The following is an 18618-nucleotide window of genomic DNA, read 5'->3' on the forward strand; positions in this document are numbered from 1 at the left end:
AACTTGGTTCTCTTAACAAAATGAATTTGCCAATCTGTTGCATAACTCGATACGCTTGAGTAAACCCTTCTGTGACTCAGCATTTCCGTAAGCAAAAGTGTTGAAGGATTGCCTTCCCTTCAACATATGGAATGGACTTTAACCTTTTGATTGATAGATAGACTTTGCAATACTTTATAATGGGTTTTGTATGGTTATGTGTACGCGCTATTTGATAGCGCTCGGTTTTATTCCTTTCAGTGTCATTCTGTCAGTGTTGGACAAGCTAAAATCGCAAATCAAAAATTTTTTTGTGCTCGACGTTTTCGTAGTGTTGCGTAAGACAGCGTGTTCCTATACAAACGGTTGGCGGGTTACGATTCTGATGTAACCACGAAAATCTGATTTTGTGACAGTATAAAAGTAATAACTGTCTTTAACTTCAAAGTTCAAATATGGATCACCAGCCTTCTGGAGGCAGTGGTGGAGAATTGGATGGAGTTGTTTACAATCAAGAAATGGAAGCGTATGTTTCTTGTGTTGTTTGATTATAAAAAAATACTTAATTTAGTGAAACAATTTTCCATACAAAATGTAATGCATTGTACTTTGCTTTCCATGTTGGATAAATGATAGATTAGGAAGTTTGTGATTATACAGAGGATTTTTTGTCGTCAACAGTTCATTTTGCGGAAAAATCAACCTATGTTAATGCATTAACAAATTATTTTATCATGAATTATCAAATAAAATACATAAATCACAACATTTTTTCCAATCTGGATTATAAGAATCTTGTCATATATCAACCAATATAATTTAAATTATTCGCAACAGACCCACCACAAGTTGGCTTGGAAGTTGGTGTCAATGGAAACCAACATCAGATAATCATTTGGTCCAAGCGGAAAGCAGAATGTTAGAATGTAAGTTAAATTTATGTTTAGGTTTTAATTGCTAATGGTTTTTGCGTATGATCTGAAAACACGTTGATAAGATTATTTGGATATATTTATCTGTGCTGTGTTTATTGCATTGCCAATTGCCTGTGGCTTTAAGGCTCCAATTAGGAGTAATCTACCACACTAACCATTTTTATGGGCATTGACTGGTGTCAATCATAACACCAATACTTTTTGGTCAATGTTGACCAAGGTTTTGTGGCTGGGTCACAGTCATATTTTGGGGGATGTTGGCCAATGTTTTGTCTTACTACCCACAGTTGTGAAGTGCTCCCTACACAAAATGTTTGTGTCTCTTCCAAGTGGTAACAAGATATGGACTTTGATTGCAAACCGAGGAATCAAAAACAAAACCCCGCTGGTCATGGTCCATGGATTCGCTGGTGGTGTTGGTTTATGGGTAGGTTTTAAAATATCGGTCCAACTTATTTGCATTGTTTCTATGTTCATATTTGTTTAGTGTAAGTGTAATATTTTAAGTTCTGTGTTAATTGTGTTACCAGTGGTAGTTTAAATCATACCGGTATATACTAGTGTATCGGTAAAACCAAACACACATAATGTCCTTTGTAATGACTGAAAAAAAAGTCAATTGGTCTCTTGCACAAATACTAAACTAGGGCTTTCTTTTTAGGCATTAAACTATGAGGCATTGAGCAAAACACGCTCTCTTTTTGCTTTTGACCTGCTTGGGTTTGGAAGGAGTAGTCGACCACAATTTGACACCGACCCTGCAGTGGCAGAGGAAACTTTTGTGGAGTCGATAGAGGAATGGAGAGAATCAGTGAATGTGGACAAAATGATTTTACTTGGACACAGTTTTGGAGGTTATCTGGTCAGCTGTTATGCTATGAAATACCCTGAAAGGTAGGACACCATGCCAGTATTGTCTGCAGCTTACAAGTCTTGTTTATTAATCTCTTGGCAATGCTTGAACTGGTTGATATATTATTTTGTTCAATGTACTAACTTTATTAGTTCAGCATAAAACTTTAAGTTGTAACTGGGACTAACCTACCCTTTAATAAAATATTCCAAATCACTCATTTTTTAATATATATACTTTGTAATAGGGCGCCATTATTAGCCTACAGTAAAGATACCAAGACCATAGACGTTTGTCAGTAGAGTGCTCTATATATCTTAGTGACAAATATTCCTTTTTATAGAATTTACTATGTAAATTTTACCCCATTGTGCAAACAATTTTTACATGTTTTTTCTCCACAGAGTAAAAAGCCTCATCCTTGCTGATCCATGGGGATTCCCCAAACCTGATCCAGACAGTGAACGGGCGAGAAGGATTCCACTTTGGATTCGTGCACTTGTGCGTATTTTAAGTCCATTCAACCCTCTTGCAGCTGTTAGAGCTGCTGGGCCGTGGGGTAAGCACTAATTTTAAGCAAGTTTGTAGTTATGTTAATTACATAATCCCTGTTTTTTACACACACAGCTGTAACGTGTGTTCACCTAAACTTTTAAAATCAGCTTAGTTCAGGTAGGAACTGTGAGCCATAATGATCACCTGCAAACAATTTACACTGTTTTGACCTATTTTGTCTGCTGCTCACTGAACTAAGCTTTTGTGCTTGCTATATTTGGCCCAGATAAACTGTAATCAACCTTTTTAACAGTTTAGAGCTAAGAGTAAGGTGTGGTAAAAAAAGCATTTAATTTTTTGTTTTCAATCTCAATGCATATTTGATATTCTAGGACTCAAACTTTCAAAAATAAGATAGTTTAGTTTAGTGTTTTCCACATTGGGCCTAAGTACACTGTTTATTATGTTACAGCATGATTTAAACTAAGATCCATGGATTAAGGTGTTATATAAAAATCTTTCGTACTTGCTTGTCTGTTTCAAAAAATTTTCAATTTTTCAGGACCAAACTTGATTAAAAGATTTCGTGCGGACTTTAAACAAAGATATCCTGAAGTGACGGCCAAGGATGAAAATACTGTGTTTGAGTATATTTACCACTGCAATGCTGGAATGCCAAGGTACGTCTTCAACCACTTAGCTGTATATGTGACATTTTTTAATCATGAAAATAATATCCCAGCACTAAAATTAATGTGCTATTTTAGTGGGGAAACAGCTTTTAAGCAAATGAACGAGAACCTAGGTTATGCCTACAGGCCAATGTTGTCAAGAATAAGTAAGTTTGTGGTTCTTATGTTTGTGGTAAATCAGTTTAAATTCAGTTATTTATAAGCAATGGATTCATTTGTAAGATGTACTTAAGTGATGAAATCATTTTTTTAAAGGTGCCCTACATAAGGAAGTACCTGTGACCTTTATATATGGAGCAAGGTCATGGATGGACATCTCATCTGGACACCAAACTCAAAACCTTTTACCAGACAATAATGTAGAAGTTTATGTAAGTCACACATCTATTCAAAATCTTTTGCCAAATTCGCATAGCATTAAAAAAACGGTTTACTGGACATCCTAAAATATTTGAAAAAGCCACAACTTTAATTCCAATGGTAGCAATTTTATCCACAATTTTGGTGATTTAAGCTGAAAATTAAACTTCTTGCTACTCTTAACGTTATCATTGTTTACATGTGATTGGAGCAAATTTATTTGTATTTCACTATATTTATAGTCTGTGAAAGGAGCTGGACACCATGTTTATGCTGATAGACCGGATTTGTTTCAAGAAATAGTGACAGCAGTTTGTGATGCATCAGATGAAGAAAGTTGAACATGAAGTTTCATCACTGAAATGCACTTGTCATACATAATAAGATTTACTTATTTATGTTTTTATATTTTAGCAGGGTTTTAGAACATTTGTTTTGTAACTGATTGTGACACACAAATGATTGTCCAAATTGGTAATTTTGTACGGTTGTCATTTGTTCTATTGGCAGACACTTACACCTCATCGGCAAAACAGAAATGTTTGCTATAGGGTCACCATGTTGGTTCGTTAAATAAACAGTTTCATTAATTTAAATTTTGGCTGTGGTCACTACAAAAACATGTAAGACATCATGAAGACTGTATTAAGTTCACATCTACCTTTCTTGGTGATGCTTTTTTCAAAAACGTTTGAAAGAAAGTTGTAACTTTTGATGCACTTGTACTATAAATAATTTAACTTGTTCTTGTTTAGTTGTTGCTGCCGTACATTTGAAAATGGATTTTCTTTCGATTTTTGTTTTGTTTACCTTTAATGAAATGTCTTTTCGGTATTATTTGTTAAAACTGTCAGGTTAACTGAAAAGTCGACTTTTCTTTGATTTGAATTCGTGGACAGTTGGTTTCATTAACACAGGAAAGAGAATTATAAACTAAAAAGAAAAACGTGACAGAAAAATAACCAAGGAGAAATTGCAACATTGTTGTCATCGTGAGTCAGCAAAATACATTTTCCGGTTTTGAGAAACATCGTGTTCGAAACTTTAGATTACAGTCACCAAATATGAATTTTCGGACAACATAAAATAGGCTTTTTTAGTTTAGCGCGGGTCATGAAACCTATGTAATAAGGAAATGCTTATGACAACGTTTGCAGGTTGGGCGCGTGATAAATTTGTGTATTTGATAAGCAATATTTAAAAATCGTAATTTTCTACGAGTATGGAGGAGACCGAAACATTGAGAAAAGCAGAAGATTTTTCCGATGAAGGGTTTGATTATGAAAGGTAATTATTTTGTGCATACTGAAAAAAATACTTCTGAACTTGCTATTTGAGTTGTATTAGATCTAAATAGTCGTTAACAATATCAGTAACTTCAGTAGACCATATAAACTTTACTGAAGTTACTTTTTTATCGTCCCAACCCAACTGATTCTGTATTTTTTTTTCAATTTCTTCTAAGTTCATCAACTTGCTGTGTGCGTTGGAGGCCAACCTCGATGGAAGAGCTAATCAAGGCAGAAAATAGAATGCTAGCATGTAAGTGTAATATTCTTGTATATTTTTTAATTTGTGGAATGTGTTTGGTGGCTGAAGTGTCCCAGGTTTCATTGGGTTTCAATCTCAATAACATTAATTGTATATAAATAAACTCCTGCACAAGCAAACCTTTTCTAAATAGCATTAAACCAACAAAATGTTAGGTCCAGTCTGTAATGTTTGTCACTATTTATTTTCCTGCCAAAGCTTATCACAGATGTCTTGTGTGTTCTAGTTGTCAAATGTCCACTTAAAAAGAAGTATGTTGAACTACCAAGTGGAGAAAGACTTTGGACAATAATTGCTAATCCTGAAGTTAATGACAAAGTACCTTTGGTAATGGTTCATGGATTTGCTGGAGGAGTTGGATTTTGGGTAAGCACCACAAGGCCAATAAGGAATTTTAGTAAAAATCACAAATCTTATTCTACAGCAGGTAATCCTATTATCAATTGTGCATATTAGTGTTCTTAAATTTATTTATTTTTTAATGAGTGTTTAAAGTTTTATCAGGAGAGAGTCTGAGTTAAAAAAGTTGTTTAAGGTTTGGATAACTTAGTTAAAAAAGCCTGGTTCTATTTCTTCAGGCAATGAACTTTGATGCTTTGAGCAACGATCGCCCAGTCTACTGTTTTGACTTGCTTGGTTTTGCAAGAAGCAGTCGGCCAACATTTGATGGCAGTCCAGAAATAGCAGAAGAAACATTTGTGCAATCCCTGGAAGAATGGAGAGAAGTTGTAAAGATTAAGGAAATGATATTGTTGGGCCACAGTTTCGGAGGGTATCTTGCATCTTGCTATGCCATCAAACACCCAAACAGGTATGACACTTTTTTATTTAATATCAGAACATCTGGTTATTATATTCTAAAGTTTAACCACACCCAGCATATAAACTTTGTAAACATTAAACAAATCCCCATTACATTTAATCCAGTCGCTGAAAGTAGTTTGCTTTTTTCGCATATATACAAATCTGTTAATTAAACTTTTTATTTCCTAAATTTTGTGTAGAACTTAAAAAAATGGTCCAAACATATGTATTTTGTTGTAGAGTAAAAAGCCTGATTTTAGCGGACCCTTGGGGGTTTCCTGAACCAGATCCAGATGCGATCGGTAGACTTCCATGGTGGATAAGATGCATATTGAGATTGGCGGAACCATGCAACCCACTTGGCGTTATCAGATGTTGTGGCCCTTATGGTAAGTTTTATATGTTTTTTTCAAAAGGTGAAGATGCAACAACAGTTTCGAGTCCACAGTTTAAGTGTATTTAATTAAAATAAGCATTTACCACACACACTTTATTACAGGTCCAAGATTAATAAAACGATTTCGTGCTGATTTCAAACAGAGGTATCCACAAGTAACAGCTGAAAATGAAAATGCTGTTACCAAATATATCTATCACTGCAATGCTGGCAAACCCAGGTTATTTTAGTCATATTTTGTTTTTAGGGGTTAGCTCACATATATGGTTTTAATAAAGTGTTTAAATTTTAGCGATTTTTTGTTAAAATTAAGATGTTGAAAATGTTATTTGAGTATGTTTACTGTAAAAATTATGCTCTGCCATTTCAGTGGTGAAGCAGCATTCAAACAGCTTAACATGAACATTGGATATGCAAAGCACCCAATCATCAATAGAATAGGTAAGCAAATATTGTTGTGCCTTTTCAACATACATAGTTTGGTCGACATTTTCGAGCAGTGATATCTCCATGTTAATTGACTAGTCAACCAAACTAACGCACGTCATTCAGATCAACTAGATGTGAACATCCCTGTCACGTTTATATATGGGGAAAAATCTTGGATGGACAGATCTTCTGGGGAACAAGTTAAAGAAATAATTCAAAACAAAGTTACTGTTAATGTGAGTTAATTTTGAGCACTTTTATTATAAAAATTCGTGAGAAAATTTACTTAAAAACAAAATTCAAAAAAAAGTTTATCAAGGTACCAAGTAAAGTATTAATTTCCATCATGGAAAAGTTATTTATTTTTTCAAACTAATTTAAAAAATCCATGTAAAACTAATCTTTAAATAAAACAGCCGAAAAGTAATTTTGGGGCTTTGTACCACATGTCTAACTTCATCCTAATTCCATCAGATTTTAAGAGGAGAAGTTGGCCACCATGTTTATGCTGATGATCCTAAAAACTTTAACAATTTTGTACTGGAAGCGTGTCATGAAGCAGACGAGAATGTTCAAAAAGTCCAAAGTCAGGAGTGACCTTTTCTTAGTGCAACATTGTTTCCTCAAGTCAAAAAACTACCTTGCGTTGGTGCTTTCTCTATCAGCATTAGATAATTGTTTTTATGTATGAGAATAGTTTTGGTGATATCATAACAATGCAATTTTGTTTTCTGTTTGTAAATGTGTTGTCCACTTAACACCCTAACTTCCTCAATGATGAATTGTTCTGTAGAAAAATTGTAGTTATTCCCAACAAAAGGCAAATTAAAAACAATGCAAAATTGCTTTAATTAAGTTTATGATGCAACTAACATCCTCCTTAGAAAAGTATTTGTACAGCTTTGTTATCGTTATTCATGTACCTTTCTGTACTGTTAACATTTGATTAACTGATTTCTGTACATATAAATTAGATACTGTAAATTCCGTTTTCAGGATTTTTATATGTGTACATGTTTAATTCAGTTTGCACTAATCAGAGTGAAGAAGCTAATTTTTAAATGCACTTACACTGTTTTGTATTATGCTCTGCAAGTTCTCTTGTTTTCGTCAGGTTTTAATAAAGACTACATACATGTATAGATTGTGACATCTGCTAATAGTTTTGCCAGCACCATATGTAGTATAGGCTAAACAACATTCCAGTTTGTTGGCTGTGCATTCCCAGATGTAATAGAACTGTAACAAATATGAGTTTCCAATGCATAGAAAACCGCTCTTGTGTTTTTTCAGAAAGAAACGTTTGTCTGCTTGCTGCCGTTTTGTCCTCAAGCATTTCTTGTTGCTCACACTAAACTCTGGTTACTAATGCAAATCTACCCGGGCACTGCAATAAACCCTATGATTTGTCAAATATCACAATTTAAGCTTACCACTCTAAAATTTGTCTTGGGTCCCAAATGATTCAACTTGTTTTCTGTCATCTTGTTTTAACAAAATACATTCCAGTCATCGACGTTCAGGAAACACATTTTTAATGGACCAATAAATTTGAACTTACTTCTTACCAAAAAAATTGTCAAAAACACAAGTGGAACTCTACAGGGTTACTGTAGTATAAACACTGTACAATGCAAATAAAGATATGCTTGTATACAAAGTCATGTTGATAATTTTGTCATTCTTTCCACTTCTGTGCACAGGAAGATGATGTTCTTTAACCTGCAAAAATATGGAAAATTCCTAACCATTGAAAACCAAGCAAGTACATACAAAACTATACAAATCTAATTAGGGTCAAATACTTTTTACATATCATGTTAATCTATGAAGCTAAATTTTGCAATATTACTAAACAGCAATAAATTCACCAACCATTTTCAGGTGATGCTCCTGCTTAGCAGCACGTTTTGGCCAAACTTTTACAAATTCCTCACGGGTGCTGCATGTCCACTTGGTTTCTTGCAGGGTCTGGTTTCCCCGTCTTATGTTGTTGAAGATGGGCTGCAAAAGAAGGGTTGTGGTTTAAAAATATCCACATAATGTTAACAGATGAACATACTGCATTATTTGGACTTACCCTTACGGCTCGTGATAACAGCATGTCGGACCTTTTTCACAGTCTTTTTGAAAAGCAGTATACCCTAACAGAAATTATAAGCTGTCATATCGTGCACATAAATAAAATTAAATTAAGGAATGTCTACACTACATTTCCAAAGAAAAATTATCCTGCTACATTTCCCAAAGCGATTTATTCACATTTTGCAAAGCAATGTTTAAATCGTCAGGAAGTGTGAAGCTTGCAACAAATTACACAAAACAAACCGCCAACAATCAAAACAAATGAATTTAGTCACGTACCCAAGGTTGAGTTAACAAAGTTTATGTCGCTTTTTAACAAATTTTATATCGCATTTGTCGCTTGCGGCGAGTCGTGTAACGCTTTGACAGCAAAAGTAAAATTTACGATTTTAAGCAATTGTTGATTTTAGTATGACAAAAAAATGCATGAAAACTGTAATTTTTCTTCAAAGCGCATAGTAAGAAATGATTATCCACGTGTTAGTACGTTTGGTTTTACATTTGTCATCTGGTTGAACAACCAAAGCGTATCAAAAATTGCACCGGTTTTTGATTAGGTCAAAAATCACCCTTGAGCGGTTGGTAGTACTTGACTGGAAAGTAATATGTGAAAATAATTAATTAAGACGCAGCTGTAGTAGAGATAAACGGCAACCGGTATGTAACACAGCTGTGTTATTAATATTTGCTATCCACATGTCCTTGTTCCGAGGATAAGGGGGAAGTACTTGGAACATGCAGCGAATCGCATCAAAACAGATGCTGAACGACGTCCTTCGTGAATAACAACAAAGTAGGGCACGCGTGAAAGACAATGTGGTATCAAATGACAACACAGGCAGTTTTGCGTTCGAGTTCACTGCGTGAATTTTGACTAACCTTGTTTTTCGCCGCATGACTGTTTTGAAGTCACGTATGATCGATGTTTGACACACAGTAAATTATGATACATTTATAATCAACTTTTTTCAATCGGACACTTTAGTTTAAACGATCACTGACGAAGAGGAAGAGCAGGATATTCCAGCTTTTAGGCCACCATAAATACTTCGGGTATAAATTGGTCCAACTCGGTGATAAAGTATAAAGTACATTCAAAACTTTAGCTAAAACGTATTAACACACGGAGAAGCAGAGAGAGAAGAACGCACAAAACTATACCCTCCTCTCAAGACACGTTTATAAGGTCGCGCTTGGTCACCCGTAGCTTAGTTTATTGTGTCAACCGTGTTTCGCATTGTTATAACGTCATGTCGCCAAAGTTACTGTCCGCGACAGAATATTTTAATGCGATGCTTTATTTGCAGAACAATTGGGGTTGCCATCAGAAGCAAATTGGCCGATTTTCAAATTACGTGTTTACTGAATTAGACAATGATGGCGCAGCATCCAAGTCTGGTGCAATGAATGGTGCTCAGGCGTTCATACGCCAGCAGTACCCTATGGCCACTTACACCCATTGTTCCTCGCATAAGCTGAATCTGGTTTTGTCTCATTCAAGCAAAGCGGACTTCGTGCGTCGGGCAATGAAACACCTGTCCAATGACATTGTGTTTTTTAATGAAAGTCCAAAACGGCAAGCTGTTTTGTCAAATGCAATAGAGGCTATTTTGCCTTAATCCTCGCACACAAGACTGAAAACCTTTTGTGAAACCCGTTGGGTCGAACGACACGACGCTGTGCTGGTCTTCTGTGAACTATTTTTTCACTATTTGTTTTTATTAAGGTAGCGGAAGCTGGCCTGGCTGTTACTCACGGTCTTTCACATGCTCTTCAACAAAGTCTTGGTGAAATGCATTAAGCTGGTCGGTATCGCAAAAGATCAAATGCAAGATATGCTCCACAACGCAAGTGTCCAATTCAACAAAATGTTTGTTGAACTGCCAACGACAGGGAATGAGCACGGTATTAATGTCTGTATACCTCCTGCCGCAAAACGAAATTCGGACATAACAACATACTTTCTTGATAAAATCTATGTTCCATTAATCAAATCCATGTATGATGAACTTTGCGCAAGGTTTTCCTTCTCAGTTAATACCGTCGTAACGTTTCATGGATTTATTCCGTTTTTTCTAGGTAAGTTACTCAAATCTGAATTTCGTTTCAAAAGCAAGTGAGAAACTGTCAACATTCACCATTTTTCAGATAATCGTAATGAGGTGAACATCATCGAATTCATGGCAATGTATGGTCAAGACCTTGGAAGCCCAGCCATTGTTCACGCCGAAGTCCAACTTTGACGCAGAAAATGGGAGGGGGTACAAAAAACTAACAGGCCTGATACAGCACTTGGTGCTTATCTTTGAGAGGACGGTGATGATTTTCCTAATGTAAAGACAGGTTAAACATTGTGCTATAGTCTGTTTCTGTCGAGGTTGATCGCTGTCACTCATTGTTCGTGCCATATATACGCTCTACCAGTACCTGTCGAGGTTGACTGCTAGCACTCATTGTTCGTGTCATGTACACGACCTGCCAGTACCTGTCGAGGTTTACCGCTGTCACTTATTGTTCGTGCCATGTACACACCCTGCCAGTACCTGTCGAGGTTGACCGCTGCCCTTATTGTTAATGTTATATACATGCCCTACCAGTACCTGTCGAGGATGACTGCTGTCACTCATTGTTCGTGCCATGTACACGCCCTGTCAGTACCTGTCGAGGTAGACCGCTGCCCTTATTGTTAATATTATATACATGCCCTACCAGTACCTGTCGAGGATGACTGCTGTCACTTATTGTTCGTGCCATGTACACACCCTGCCAGTACCTGTCGAGGTTGACCGCTGCCCTTATTGTTAATGTTATATACATGCCCTACCAGTACCTGTCGAGGATGACTGCTGTCACTCATTGTTCGTGCCATGTACACGCCCTGTCAGTACCTGTCGAGGTAGACCGCTGTCTCTCATTGTTCATGTTATATACACGCCCTGCCAGTACCTGTCGAGGTTGACTGCTGTCACTAAATGTTCATGTCATACACACGCCCTGCCAGTACCTGTCGAGGTTGACCGCTGTCCCTCATTGTTCCTGCTACTTATCTACTGCAACAAAACTGGTTTCATAACCAACAAAACATGGCTACATTGGAAAAATACAAGTTATGTGCCCTAATTATCAAACAATGCAATGTGTTTCAAAACAATGACGATTGTGCGTCAAAGCACCTGTTGTGCTACGTAAAAGATTTCGTTTGTTTTCGAGAAAAAAATTTTGATATCGTACTTGTGTACCTAAATTAATGAAGGTATTGACAAAAAAAGGGGGAGGGACCCCCCAGACCCCCCTGGATACGCCCATGGGAAACACCATAAATACTTCGAGTATAAACTGTTTCCATTCGGTAGCAAAGTAAAAAGGACATTCAAAACTTTAGCGAAAACGTATTGACACAAGGAGAAGCAGAGAGAGAGAGAAGAACGCACAAAACTATACCCTCCTCTCAAGACACGTTTATAAGGTCGCGCTTGGTCACCCGTAGCTTAGTTTGTGTCAACCGTGTTTCGTATTGCTATAACGTCGTTTCGCCAAAGTCACTGTCCGCGGCATAGAAAAACTAATGCCCCGTGTCCTTTTCATTCGAACAAAGCAGATCGCGTGCCAGTTTGACCAAGGGTATCGGTGGGAAAAAGAGGCAATGATAAATATGCGCACTTGATAGGGAGAGAGGGTACTGACAGTGATGTGTTCCCTTCAAACTGCTGTTATCTACTTTGTTGCTTTGTATCAGCCCAGTGTCAGTGCATGAGCACACAACTTTAGGTTATTCTTGCATCTCGATAAGAGTCTGTCGCGTGAAAGCTGACACCTCTGCTGATACCGAAGGACCTTCAGTGAGAATTTGGACAGCATAAAAAAACAAGGAAATGAAGGCAAGCGGGATACTATTCTTCGCCTTGCTCAGCGTAACTTTTGTAGCTGGTAAGTAACACAGTCTGTTGGTTGTTGTTGATATTTTCGTGTTGTCAACATGCTTTCAATCATGGCTGTGTTGTTTGTCGAATGAGTGGATTTGCGCATTTGCGGTTTTGACGTGTTGCATTTTAAAACTCACAAATCAAGTTCTGCATATTGTTTATTTTCTCGGAATTGTTCGTTGCCTGTATGCAATTATTTGCGTGATATTCAATAAGGGTTTCACTCATTGGTTTACAATTTACTTCAACGTAGGTTAAAAATATGACAAGTCAAAGAATATGTGTCATGAAATGCATTATTTGCGGAACAACTTTTGACTGTTTCACGGTTAGCATCACAAGCAATTTGTCCGTTTTTTCTTCTTCAAATTACGTGTTTACTGAAGTACCTGAGGCACCGCAGCGCCCAGCAATTACGCATCATTTAATTTTCCCAATTTAACTTCCATTTACTTGCAAGTGGGTTTTCAAGCGTAAATGACAGGCCAATAAACTGTGTAGGGCACTTAAAACCAAACCATTTCCCTCAAAATTGTAATTGATTGCACTGTAACGTTGCACTGTAACATAGAAACAACTTTTTTCCGAATATGTCTAAATCCTTGCGTTTCAAAAAGCTTAAGAGCAGGTTTCAGAGCCGCCGAACACTACTTTTGTGCCGCGAAAGTTTCACTAATGATGATAATTGGACGTATATGGTGCAAAATGGTATAAAGTATGACATACAATGTGTAATATTGCAAAGTTTTAACCAAAAACGGCTTATAATTGTAACCATTTTTTAATTATTACTGTAACTTACATTTTCTTCGGTAATGTTATATTAAAAAGCCATCAACATTTGGAACCAAAAGTTATGAACCCCAGAACCGATCGTATAGTCGTGGGATATCCAGTACGAATTAAAGAAATTTGTTGAATTAAGTCTATACCTTGCATAAAATGCCGATACACAGGCTTTTATGCCCGTATTAAATAACACGTCAAGTAGTTTTGTTGTTAAATATTTATTGTGACGACGACGAATCCAGAAAAACTAATCAAGTGACCTCTGACTCGAAAAGTTTGTGAACGACTAAACCCACCCAATTATTACATGGTTTTTCTTGAAAGCGAAATATATATGTCGTATATACCAAGGCTGACAGATTTTGGCCTGGAAATTAACGTTTCTTTGTTTGTGAATTAATCTATGGAATATATGAATATTCGTAGCAATAAAAATAGCTCAGAATACGTTTGATTTGTAGAAATGTTAAATGCAGAGGCAAAATAACGCGATCGAACGAGGCCTACATGGTCAGTAGTCCCTGAACTTGACCAATTCACACGTGTACTCAACTTATTGCTTTATTTAGACGGCCAAGTGTTCCGTGAGGTTGACATCTCACAGTACATCAAGTTTTTGGTGGATGAACACAACAAATATCGTTCATCGGTTGAACCGCCAGCCGCCAACATGAAAGAGATGGGCTGGGACCATGAGTTGGCTACCATCGCCCAAACCCACGCTAAGTGAGCGAGATATTGCGTAGAAAAGTGTTTCTTGTATGTTACAAAGTCGATTTATTTCTATCGATTAAGGTAGAGGTGCACAGGTTTAGACTGAAATCTGTCGCATTTGATCAAATTGATTACCGGGCTGGCAAAAATCTAAATTAAAACTATGTAAATTTGGTTGAGTGATAGTTAAATTAAATTCAGGTACGACATTACTCATCAATATAAACCTTGTTACTTTGTGCAATTAAACATTAAAAAAAAAAATAATTTGTAACGTATTAACAAACCGCAATGGCCGAGCCAGCACGAACCGAATTACTCCTGAAAATTTCATGTTTGAATTGTTGTTTTACAGTGTGTGCGAATTTAAACATGACACGAATTTCTCCACATCGCTGTTCGATAAAGTAGGGGAAAATATATATTTTGGGAACATGAACGTCCAAACTACGGTGATGCTCGCTGTCGATAAGTGGTACAACGACGAGGTAAGAGATGATAATGGCACAATTTATTGAAAAAGTCCGGAATTTTGAAATAAGTGAAACGGCTACGAATAAGTCGAATGTCTGGCACTTACACAGAGCATGTACGTCCGCTTGGGATCCGTGGACCTTTAAGACCCCACATAAATTTTTCAAACCACAATATTTTAATTGATAATTTCAGTTTGTATTGGGTCGCCACCAAAAATACCTTTAAACCCCAACCCATTGTCGGGGCAAGCTGAGTTGGCCAGGGAACCAAAACCCTGCATGGGGAATGTAAGTTTATCTTGGTGCAATTAAACCAATTTACAGCTATTTCTGCACACAAATTTACACTGAATTGCCACACTATGACGTCACCATAATCCAACTGTTTCGCTCGAAAACAACTTTGTGTCATTGATCCCACGTAAGTGAATCTGAGAGTCATTTTCTATTCTGTTACAATTGTTGTGACAATTTCCACCTCTTATACTTTATATGCCGAGCAGCGTGAAAACGTTTACTTCCATAGGCGAAATTTATTTATCTTGAGCAAGAAAGTTGACTGGTTTTAGCCTACGGAAGTAAACGTTTCCATGTTGCTTGTAGCACTAAAAATCTTTCTTGTTTTTTCCATTGCCTACGTCGTGATCAGGTGGCAAACTTCAACTTTGATTTAAACGTATGCGAGGTCGGAGAGTGCGGGCATTACACACAGGTGGTATGGGCTACAACGTACAAAGTGGGATGCGCATTGACTCTTTGCGCGTGAGTATTCTTCGATGGTTGGAGTTAGATTAGTTTATTTTATAAACTCAGTTTATAAAAAAAAACATGAAAAAAATAAAAAAAAACTGCGCCCAACTTAAATTATTTTATTGCCAGTAAATTAACGCCCGAAAATGCTTTCTCCAAATAAGTTTGTTGCTGTAGTTATGAAGTTCTTATTTTCAGGAGAGTCACCGGTTTGGGTATCCGTGGCTTAATGTTCAATTGCTACTACGGGCCGCCAGGCAACCAACAGTAAGTTTTACTATTTAACTTTTTTCGCCTTGAATTTTGCGACCACTGATGAATTTCTGCCGCCAATATGAACATTGGACAACACCACAATATAAACATTTTGCTGCAAAAGCTTTCACCAAAGACACCCAAAGTCAATTCTGTAAATTTTTTTGCGCCACTCAATATCAAGTTGTTAGCAATCCTTTGCACATAAAAATCGGTTGGTGAAGTGGATCTCAAACATTAATACTTCGTGCCTGTGTAATCCCCAAGAGCCTGTGGCCTCTGCTCAACTACAAAAACATAGATGACAAACATAAAAAACCCAACAACACCACTTTCAAGAAATTTGTATTTAACGCTATCAGTGCCGAATGTGCTTGTGCCCCCCCTACAAAACCCAGTCCCCCCAATGGGTTAATTGGCGGGCGTTGAGAAACTCTTGGTTAGTATGACCCCGGGTTTCATGTGACCTTGACTGTTGTTTCAAGGTTGAAGATGCATGATGGCACAAGTATCCCTTTATCTCCTTACATAGCTGGCCCTCCATGTTCTGCATGCGATGCCGACGAAGAGTGTGATGTTGGGCTTAAACTTTGCGTCCGCTCATCCGACGTAGGCCTGAAGGAAACCCCCGGAGGTGAGAAAGGACAATTAAATGAAACTAAATCATCACATCGAGTACCGAGCCATGCTGTCATTATTTGTCACAGAAAAGATTATTTGCCAAATACACCAGTACCAAAAACATTTTTGCGTCACTATAATCTATTAATTCCGGAAACTGACGTGTAGCCTAAACCCCAATTATAAACTTCAGGAAAACATGCTTAGAACAAAAATTATTTCAACACAAGAACATTTACTTGAATTGCTACGAAATGGCACAGCAGAATTTCGCAACGTATTTTCATACAAGTAACCCATTAGCTGCAAAACCATTAAAAAACATTTTAAGGCAATTCTCTTGAAAATTTTCCGACGACTCGCGTTCCAAGTAAAAAGATAACAGCTCAGGAAGGATTATGAACCAATAATCGCATACTTGTTACTTGTGATAGAATAAAGGGGCATTGTTCGGTGTTAGGAGAAATGACTCGATAACATTGCACATAAACTTGGATTATATGTACTTGGCGAACTAAGGCAGGGGTACGCAAATATTTTCGACGTAACACCCAAGTGTTACGCAGAAAACGACTGTAAATTCGCGCGACCCTAAACCTAAAGTAAATTATAAACACCTTTACTGTCAGTCAGAACGTAGTACTAGCCCCATAATAACTGTGGCGTAAGAATCGGACTCAGCAAAAACATGTAGACCTAACCTTATGCGTAAATTTATACTTATTTTGTGCGACCCAAAGTGAATTGTCTTGCGCCCGAACTGACTACGCAGACCCTGTCCTATGGGACAGCTGTCCCTGCTTTGACGTTTATGTTGTGATTGTGATAACTTGATTCGCTTGTATTCGCATACTATGGTAAAACAACACACTCCGGTTGTACATGGTTTGCATGGAATAAGATTCTCGCGTTTGTTATCACTTAATTGGTTCAGACTGAGGTGAATTTTTATTGTTTCGTCATACAGTCTGGTATTGGGCGTCGTTGGTCACGCAGCCTAGACGTTAACTTTTCCAGACTTAAATAATCCCAATTGACTATACAAACATGTTGGTTTAACTAATACCACATAAAAGCGCTACTGATAGCTGAAGAGCACTAAATACACACCAATGTTCCCAGGGGATACATGGATACTTTGATATTCCACAGAAACCTCACCCGCATCCGTGGAGACGACAACTTACCAACCAACAACAACTAAAGAAAAAACAACCCGGCCGTCAACGACGATGAAAAGCACTACAATTTCCACCCAGACTCCAACTTCAAGTACAGCACGTCCAACTGTGACTCAACCTCCACCAATCTCATCTTGTCCAGACGACAAAGCAAAACAATATCTAGCGGACTACAAGTAAGGGTTCAATCTGGGTATGATTACTTCCATTAAAATACTTACGGTTACGACATTGGCCGTTTAATAAAAAAACAAGGGGTGAAAAAGTGTCCTGATTTTGTGCGCAAACTATCCCGTTGTAATGTAGCAATACACAAAAATCTGTTCCTTGGAATTACAATCTTGCAACGAAGTTTATGTATCGCAGAGAGTTCACCAACGTCACACGAAATTTAACTGTAATATTTCACAAGATACCCCTCCAGACACGTGTATACGTCACAATATGGCATTTTTTCAGTGGTTTATTGAAAGTACAGTTTCGATGACTAGTAAAATGTCACTTAACTATGTACTTAATATAGGTTTGGGAATTCTCGCCATATGTGTTGCGATCACTTAAAACGATGGTGATTAACTAAAAGTAGGTCGCCTCAACTTAGGATAAATAGCACAAACATACAGATTTTGACTAAGTCAAAACCCATATGATGAAACAGAGTGCGCAACACTCGAAGTGGGATTCTGTTTCCGCTCCATTTGAAGCAAAATGTCAACAGGATTAGGACACACCTGTTGTAGGTTTATGAAAATAATCGGTTTCTATAAAAATATGTTTTTCAGGCGATGGCAGAAATCGATGGAAAGATGGAAGAAAGTCATGGATAAATATGAGAACGGGCTTTGTTAACGCTGAAATTGGTCGTTATATTTTGCTTCCATCGCAATATTAACAAATGTGCTTCACCATTCCAGTTGTAGTCACAATACCATGTTTGCTTGTCGAGTTTTCACCGTAATTTTCAATCTATTACTGTAAATTGCTGTGAATTGTCAACTGTTTTCCGCTGATTTTTTGCTAGCTTCAAATGTTTTTTTTTTGCTTGTCAGTACATTTTGTTTACATTAAATGCTTTAGTTTGGTCTGTTTAGAATTAGATACATCATAAACACCGTGGTTTTTGGTGTCTGTTGACAAATGGTCGTCGAAATTGACGTGTCATAAAGGCTATTTTGTACAAATATATGATAACAATTGCCAAATCTCTGCAATGCCAATAAACCTAAAGGCAGCTGAAGCAATATTAAAATATTTTCAGATTTTACGGGAAGGTAATTTTGCCACAAACAAATTTAGTACAAAATTAGCATAGAAAACTTAACAGCAGTC

The 18618-nt window shown here is 37.1% G+C and overlaps 3 protein-coding genes and 1 long non-coding RNA gene across 4 annotated transcripts; 3 read left to right on the top strand and 1 right to left on the bottom strand.

Moving 5' to 3' along the window:
* Positions 1 to 248: 248 nt before the first annotated feature.
* Positions 249 to 4202, top strand: LOC145902040 ((Lyso)-N-acylphosphatidylethanolamine lipase-like). The gene is made up of 9 exons (XM_082989886.1): positions 249 to 505; positions 817 to 905; positions 1202 to 1341; positions 1576 to 1808; positions 2172 to 2326; positions 2825 to 2942; positions 3030 to 3100; positions 3210 to 3325; positions 3557 to 4202. Exons 1-9 carry the CDS (start codon positions 435 to 437, stop codon positions 3653 to 3655), a joined length of 1092 nt encoding a protein of 363 aa, XP_082846012.1. The 5' UTR covers positions 249 to 434; the 3' UTR covers positions 3656 to 4202.
* Positions 4203 to 4469: 267 nt separating this feature from the next.
* On the top strand, positions 4470 to 7622 carry LOC145908546 ((Lyso)-N-acylphosphatidylethanolamine lipase-like). Its single transcript, XM_082995846.1, has 9 exons — positions 4470 to 4601; positions 4780 to 4856; positions 5092 to 5231; positions 5444 to 5676; positions 5910 to 6058; positions 6169 to 6286; positions 6437 to 6507; positions 6619 to 6731; positions 6970 to 7622. Exons 1-9 carry the CDS (start codon positions 4537 to 4539, stop codon positions 7090 to 7092), a joined length of 1089 nt encoding a protein of 362 aa, XP_082851972.1. The 5' UTR covers positions 4470 to 4536; the 3' UTR covers positions 7093 to 7622.
* Positions 7623 to 8013: 391 nt separating this feature from the next.
* Positions 8014 to 8810, bottom strand: LOC145912939 (uncharacterized). Its single transcript, XR_014403323.1, has 3 exons — positions 8576 to 8810; positions 8371 to 8499; positions 8014 to 8217 (listed from the first exon to the last, which is right to left on the bottom strand). It is a non-coding gene; the product is annotated as an uncharacterized LOC145912939 (long non-coding RNA).
* Positions 8811 to 12317: 3507 nt separating this feature from the next.
* On the top strand, positions 12318 to 18371 carry LOC145910607 (glioma pathogenesis-related protein 1-like). The gene is made up of 8 exons (XM_082997800.1): positions 12318 to 12507; positions 13862 to 14018; positions 14362 to 14494; positions 15132 to 15244; positions 15431 to 15499; positions 15973 to 16121; positions 17261 to 17465; positions 18072 to 18371. Exons 1-8 carry the CDS (start codon positions 12453 to 12455, stop codon positions 18136 to 18138), a joined length of 948 nt encoding a protein of 315 aa, XP_082853926.1. The 5' UTR covers positions 12318 to 12452; the 3' UTR covers positions 18139 to 18371.
* Positions 18372 to 18618: the final 247 nt, after the last annotated feature.

Source organism: Ascidia mentula, chromosome 1, assembly GCF_947561715.1.
Source record: "Ascidia mentula chromosome 1, kaAscMent1.1, whole genome shotgun sequence".
In the NCBI taxonomy this organism is placed as follows: Eukaryota; Metazoa; Chordata; class Ascidiacea; order Phlebobranchia; family Ascidiidae; genus Ascidia; species Ascidia mentula.